The 7786-nt window shown below is 42.7% G+C and overlaps 1 protein-coding gene across 1 annotated transcript; it reads left to right on the forward strand.

Annotated features, from left to right (window-relative positions):
* Positions 1-276: 276 nt before the first annotated feature.
* Positions 277-2660, forward strand: LOC6500458 (glutamate receptor ionotropic, kainate 4). The gene is made up of 5 exons (XM_001953215.4): positions 277-943; positions 1000-1168; positions 1229-1359; positions 1423-1593; positions 1663-2660. Exons 1-5 carry the CDS (start codon positions 294-296, stop codon positions 2612-2614), a joined length of 2073 nt encoding a protein of 690 aa, XP_001953250.3. The 5' UTR covers positions 277-293; the 3' UTR covers positions 2615-2660.
* The last annotated feature ends 5126 nt before the right edge of the window (positions 2661-7786 follow it).

Below are 7786 nucleotides of genomic sequence, written 5' to 3' on the forward strand. Positions count from 1 at the left end.
TAATTTCTTCTCTTAGGTGTACCGCGGAAACTGTGGGTGATAGAACCTATGTTTGTTCTGAACTTTGGTTCAGGGGGGCCTAAAGGTTATGGAGCAGGTAAAATTAAGCGTGGAGGAAAAAAAAAGTTGGAAATTGTGGGCCTGTGTAATCAGTGATTATAGTCCCACAATAGTTTTATATCATTTGTAAGGTATCCCCCTCGGTTAGGTATGCATCCTAGCAATAATTTTCTTGTCAAGACCACAATTTGCTTGAGTCCCGGAAACACCGATATAATAAATGTGAATAAATTATGCATGTGACGGGGAAAATGAAACCCTATAAAAACGCCGGAAGCTCTACACAAAGCAAACACAAGCCAACGAGAAAAAGCAACCGAAAAGGAGAAAAACCGACAGACTCTGAGCAAAAGTGGCCATATAAAATGATTAAGTTGCAAGTGAAAGTTATTTCATGGCTTTTTATAATTTTAACAGCATTTTTATGCGTGCTGCAAATTGAAAGCATAAATACCAATTTCCTAGAGCTGGCTGCCTTCGAGGACTTTTTGCGTTCGCAGCACTTAAACCAGGTCCTGGTTGTGCGAGGTCCTGCTGACGGCGATGCCATTGGCGACTGGCAAATTGAATGCCACCAGAAATTGTTGGCCAACTATCGTGTGCAATTTTACCGGCCAGGAATGTTGGGCAACTTCGAGGATCTCATGGCCTACGAGAGCCCGCGTACGGCGGTCCTGGTATTGAATTTCAAGCACATCCTCATAAAAAGCCGCGTACTTGAAGCTGCCTCAGAGGCGAGATACTTTAACAACTCGCTGGCATGGTTTATTTTTGGTGCCGCCCAAGAATTTCTAACTGATGAGGAAGTGATTGACGCGCACTTCAGTGGTTACAAAATGGGCATCGATGCAGATGTAACGGTGGCCATGAGAAGTCTAGATAAGTACAAAAATTTAATAATAAGTTTTTGCCAGGATAATAGTTATATTCGGTTTTCAGTTCCACTTGGCAGTTGTATGACTTATACAGAGTTACCCAGCAGTTGCCTCTGATTATACAAAGAAGGGGAGAGTGGTCCGCCTTGAACGGATACCAGCAGGTAGATAGATCCACATGGGTTGCTCGGCGAAACAACTTCTTCAATGTCACTCTTGTGGGCAGCACTCCAGTGAGTAGTTCTCAAAAAGTTCACCCACGACCAAAAATATTATTCTTTTTTTACCAACAGTTGACAGAGAAACCGCTCGGCTACGATGATATGGCCTTCCTGGCCGACTTTGTCCATCTCCAGCAATTTGATCCGATGTCTCGGAAAACCTATCAGTTTTTTCAACTGGTTATGGAAATGTTCAATTTCAGGTTCATACGAACTGCTAGTAGTCTCTGGTTTGAAAAAGTAAATATTAATTCGTTTCATTGTAGACTGCAGATGATCATTACCGACAAATGGGGTGAAATTTTGAAGGACGGAAGCTGGTCCGGCGTGATGGGCCATGTGACGCGTGGCACCGCCGACTTTGCGGTGAGTCCCATGCGCTTCGTCCTGGATCGACTGGTCTATGTGAACTATTCGCCTGTTCTTCACACCCAACCGTGAGTCTGCCCTTTTGCTTCATGGCTCATCGAATCATCTCATCTGACCTGCGGTTATTTCATTTGCAGCATTCACTTCCTATTTCGCCACCCGCGTCGCAATCACATAAGGAACATTTTCTTTGAGCCGCTCAGCAATCAAGTTTGGTGGTGTGTCCTGGTTCTGGTAGCTGGAAGCACTTTTCTGCTTTTGTTCCATGTGCGACAGGAGATCCGAATGAGACGTTCCTCGTGGGCGGAGCAGCGAGTGGCCTTTGCATGGTTCACTATGTTGGAGACCTATCTACAGCAGGGTCCTGCCACTGAGGTTTTCCGGTTGACTTCCACCCGGCTCCTAATATGCGCGAGCTGCGTGTTTAGCTTTATCCTGATGCAGTTCTATGGCGCCTTTATAGTGGGATCCTTGTTGTCAGAATCTCCGAGAAGCATTGTGAACCTGCAGGCGTTGTACGACAGCAACCTGGCAATCGGCATGGAGAATATCACCTACAATTATGCTTTATTTTCCAACACGACAAATCAGTTGGTGAAGGATGTGTATGCCAAGAAGATCTGCCACTCGGGAGAACACAATATCCTTGGTCTAGAGCAGGGAGCCAAGAGGGTCATGCAAGGGCGTTTTGCATTTCACACGGCACTGGATCGACTCTATAGGCTATTAATTGACCTAAGGATGGAGGAGACCGAGTTTTGTGAGCTGCAGGAGATAATGTTCAACCCACCCTATGTAGCCGGATCTATTACGGTCAAGGGTTCGCCCTGGAGGGAGCACTTGGCCCGAGCAGTTCTGCATCTTCAAGCCACCGGTTTGATGCAGTACAACGACAGAAGGTGGATGGTGCCGCGTCCGGACTGCAGCCTTTTTAAGACCTCCCGAGCCGAGGTAGACCTAGAGCACTTTGCCCCTGCCCTTTTCACCCTGGCGCTTGCCATGGTGGCCAGTGCTCTGGTCTTCTTGCTGGAGGTCTTCATGCACTGGCTACCCGACTTTCGGGCCAGGCTGGGAGCCATGTCCACTTAAGTAATCATCTTGCCCCCTTTTTCGGCTACAAATTTGTGTCGCTTTTAATGTTAGCTGCATTTTTAATAATAGTAAAAAATTCGTAATAATGTCAGCTTCGGATGCTCGCAGCAATTCCCAACGCTCCAGCAACGGCTTTTTCCAAGGCGTCCGGGATCCGGGATCCGAGGTCCAAAAATTAAAAATTCCATTAAACTGCAAACACTTGCATGTTGTGGAGGGGTCGTTTCTCCATTATTCCCGTTTCGGGATACTCTGGACGAGGGTCAGGCTGAGCTTCCCTGCATTGAGCTCGCTGTTCATTTGGACTTAATTAAGAAGCACCCACCCCCTTATGCTGCCTGGAGGCGGTGTCACTTGTTTTCTATTAACTAACAAGCTTTTAAGCGGGCGGGAAATGGTGTTCAGTTTCGGCCAGCACATTTCAGTTAACAAGTATAATGTCAAGGATGGTTTCTGTTTCGGGAATGTTTTTTGCTATCATCTTTTAGTTTTCCGTTTGCTCCCTAAGCTTTGACAATTTGCACTTTCCTTTGGTATGGGGATTTTCTGAATTTTAAATTTATAGTTATCCTTAGACTTTTCGATGGAATCAACCAACAACTCATTACTTATCACTGATAAGTTATCAGATTGTGTGCTGACATTTTCTTAGTGGGAAAATAAACATTAAATCGTTGTAATAACCGCAAAGTAATTGTGTAATCGCATTCACTGCAATTGGACGCGTGATCACCCTGCCATTCACCGACCTTTGTATTAGCGAGCGTCTGTGGTCACGCATAACCTTCAATTAAGTTGTCATAATGTCCTGTCCGTCTCACAAGAACTGCGAGTATGTGGCGTGGCTCCGGCCATGGGTGGGTCGATATAATCGCATTGGTATGACAGTTTAGAATGAGTTTGTGCAATGAAATGGCACGAATGCAATCCGCACGAGAGCGGAAAAAGTTTTCAGTCCAACTTGGTTAAATCTGTTATTTAAAAGAAGTGTCAACTAGGGGAAGCGAATACTTTGGTAAGCACTGCTAATTACCACAATTAAATTCCAATTAAGCCAATATCCTGGGTAAGTTTTTGTTAGGATAGTGTCTAACACAATGTTTTCAAGAGCACATGCATTATTTTCATGAATTTTTATCAGGCATAATAAAAGAATTTCTACCTTTTATTATTTTAATATTTCGTAAAAATGTATTCAAAAGATAGATTCTGTTCAGGAACTCAGAACTTTAAAATTTAATCTCTCAGACGAAAGGTTTTTGGCTGAGAATTTAATATTATGGCCACGATCTAAGGACGGTATCGAGGATAGTGCATTATATGTTTGATTGTCTTTCCAAGGACCTCGATGCTCCTTGGAAGCTGCTCACACTCACGCTCACTTCGAATTATGCAAATTTACAACATGATTAAGCTCGTTTAGCCGGACTCTGGGATAACTGCTATATAGTAGGCCTCAATGTCGTCAACGCTCGGTCTGAGCCAGTGTTTGTTTTGCAATTCAAATGAATTTGGCCGGTTCGGGAACGGGACGCTATGGATGGAATCCGGCAACTGCTCACTCCCCGGACATTTCGACATGTTTGTTTCAATGTTTAGTTGTGTGTTGTCTGAACACTCTCGCCCTTCCCCCCGAGCTGAGTGTGTCCCTCCCTCTTTTTGTTGTATATAAATTCGTACAAATTGTTCAATGGCCGTTTGGTCTGTTCCTTTGGCCAAAGTATCAATTGTTTGGCATCGGTCTTTATTTATGCATTGTTGTTGGCATTGTTGTCGGCATTGTTGGCCTGGCCTATCCGATGTCTGTGTGTTTTATTGCTTATGGTTATAGTGAGGATATGGCCGACGGTTCTCTGAATGAATTTATATTGTTTTTGAAGTGTTTAAATGTTCGTCCGTGTTTGCTACGGGGCTAGCCCGGCGTTCCAGGCACTCGGGCACCCAGGGCGTATGCGTAATGCGTGATATGTAATGCGAATTTATGCAGCCTTAATGTTATTGCCAGGCCCTCAGACAAGTGACCGTTTCTGGGGCTTGAGCTATGGAAATTTCGTCGCCTCGGCGACTACAGACTGAAGTTTATGCAAATGAGGCTTTAATCGAGTTTTGACTCAAGTACTAATTAAATACGACAAAGTCAACTTTAATTTGCCCCTAAGAGACTGGAGGATAGCATTTAAATTCAAGAAATTTAAATGAAAATGTATTCATGGCTTCTGTGTATCCCACTGCCTCCGGGTTTCCTAAAGACCCAAGGCGGTTTTGTTGATTTTTAAATTCACGCTTGACCAAAATGACCCAACATCCTTAGCAAATCAATATTAATTGCTAATATTCATTCTACCATGAAATTATTAATAAGAAACCACTTTACCGAGTTGTCGGAAAATCATTGGTAAGAAAACAACAATCCGCCATATTTTTACTATTTGTGTTTTCCCCTACTTGAATTTCCCTCTTCTCGTCCTTGGGGCGATTTACCTCTTGCCGCTCCTTTGACCGTTTGCCGGGCAGCGAAAACTTTTGCAACTTTTGCGCTGCATTTGTGCGGTATCCTTGCCGTCGCCGTCCCTGTAGTCGGACTAATATCCTTTTCCGCCCCCGGTTACCTCTGGCACATCATGTGCTTATTATAAAATAATTAAGTCCTTTAGGAAATTATAGTTCTTGTTTCCTTTGCCTTGCTTTTCTGCTGTCGTATTTTCTCGACTCATGCAATCTGTGCCTGTTTTTATTTCACCGCCAGTTCTGCTTTTCCCTGTGATTTGGGAGCTCTTGTTTTTGGTTAGCTGTGATTTTGTTGCTGTTTCTTTGTCGCTTTTACCAGGGATAAACATCTGCTGGAAAATATATATAGAAATATAAATTCTATAAGTTTTACAGAGGGTATTAAATATTAACACAAAAGTGTGCAAGTGTGCAATGAAGGAGATATCGTCGACAACGAAAAATATACACACTATTTAACAGAAGTCAATAAAAGCATATACGTGACTACATGATCACATTTCGGACAATATGGCCGCCAGCGATGACTATATCTTCGCCTTAAAATTATATTCATAGGAGTGCCTTAAATAATTTTCAGATCGATTATCCATCATTCTGCAACGAAAACCAAAAACAAATTGTTCAATTTCCATTGGTTAAATTTTCTGGGGGATCCTTTTCACAAATGGTGAACAGGGCAGGGCTGGACAGTATGGTCTCCAGGGATGCATGTATCTTTGCCAATAATCATCCGATTCTAGAACTAACTGACTAAATAACCTTGGTTGGTAAGAAATTCCAAAAGCTAAAAACTCTGCATAAGTTGTTGCTACCCGATTGTCCTGCGGCTTTTACATTCTCCATCATTTCGAGCCTTTGTTGAAAAAAATAGATTCGCTTTGTCTCTTTTTTTGTGGTCTGCCAGTGGCATATGAGTAATTTATTGTGTATCTAATTAATTATTGCTGCCTACGTATTTTTCCACACCAAACCGAATGTGCCCCTGTCGGCCTGTTTGGTAGCGAATCTGTGTCTGTATCAGAATATGTATCTGAAACCTCGTCTGTGTGGGAGTGCTCTGTATCAGCATCGTTAACATTGACTTAATTGCCAAACCACAGAATGACTCTTTTAGGAGCCGAAACCCAAAAGTGCCCGCAGTCGTATCTTGAATCCACAAAGGTCGGGAGCTCTGGCCATGATCTATGTGTGTGTGCGACATGACACTTTGCAGTTGAATTTATGTATCGTCTGGCCATCGGACAAGACTCCTTCGTACCTCCCTTGATATGACCCCTCGCTAAAATGCAATGCTGCGCCTGTGAACGGAGTGGAACCATCCATTTTTACATGCCACGGAGTATGACAAGTGTCGGTCAGCTATAAACAGGAAGCAGCCTCGCCAGGACCATCCAGATATACACGGACACCATCGCCGGGACACCAACGAGTTCTCGATGGTCCTTTAACCAGTGTCCGTGTGGGCATAAAAGCCGCTGGAGTGCAGTGTTCTCGTCGATCCTGTCGATGGTCTGACATGGAGTTGGCCATAAATGGAGTTTTCCTGAAGCTCTGAGCCTGCTGGATTTTCGAACCATGCACGTTCAAAATGTACTTAAACCGTCTTGTCAGAGTTTTGACATTTTTCCTATGTACAGAATGCAGTTAGTTATAACTAATGAATCAAATAACTAATGAATTTACAAAACAAAATATTTAAGATCCCAAAACATATAGGTCATGACATAATAAGTTAACTACTTATAACATAAATTTAGAAGTAAAGTATTGGGAATATTTACATTTTAAAATAAATTAACTAGATATTTGGAGATAAAGTACAAAAAAACCCTTTGCCACGAAAATTGTTTTCAAAATTGATTCAACAAATTGAGTTTCGTGAGTGCGGCAAATACCCGGCCAAAAGTTGACCCGAAAATCGGCGACCAAATTTAAATTTTGCAATGCAGCAAATTCATCATAGCCGGCAGGGTAGAGTCCCGCAGATGTGCGAGTATTTCCGGTAACTTTATCTGCACTAAATGCCCATGTGTGCCAGGGAACGTATCCGCATAATTTTGATGGTTCGTTTTTGGGGCTTCGAAGAGGTTTTAGGTTTTTGGTCGCTTTCCATTTGTTTTTTTGGCCAGGCGGTGCATAAATTTGCATTTAAATTTTCCCTCTGCCCCTACCGAACCCGCTGCCACTGTCAGTATTGGTTTTTCTGTCAAGCGACGAGTGTTGCCGGAGTCCTTGTTGTGGCTGACGATTTGCCATTTTAATTAGGCAATGTCCTGTCACAAGCAGCCGGTCTCCGACACGGTTATGAGCTAAATGAGACTCTGATTTTCAGCGATGATGGTCAAATGTTTTCCCAGTTGAACGGAGTGCAAGCAAAATCGCTTTCCGCAACTGCCCCGTTAATGCGGTTTGACACAAGCACAAAATTTGTTTTTTGTAAACAATTGTTTGTTATTTCTTTAAATTTCAAAATCATTACAAGAATTGGCAAATTTAATTGAATATTGGCAATAGTCTAATAAAGTCATTATAATAATTATTTGGTCCGCTGTCACCAAATATCCGCTTTCATTTACTTAACGCGAAAGTATTTCAGATTTTTGGACTTGTGTCGGGGCCACAAACTAATTTGTAATCTTATTTTTTGCATCTCATTAA

Source organism: Drosophila ananassae, chromosome 2L (genome assembly GCF_017639315.1).
Source record: "Drosophila ananassae strain 14024-0371.13 chromosome 2L, ASM1763931v2, whole genome shotgun sequence".
In the NCBI taxonomy this organism is placed as follows: domain Eukaryota; kingdom Metazoa; phylum Arthropoda; class Insecta; order Diptera; family Drosophilidae; genus Drosophila; species Drosophila ananassae.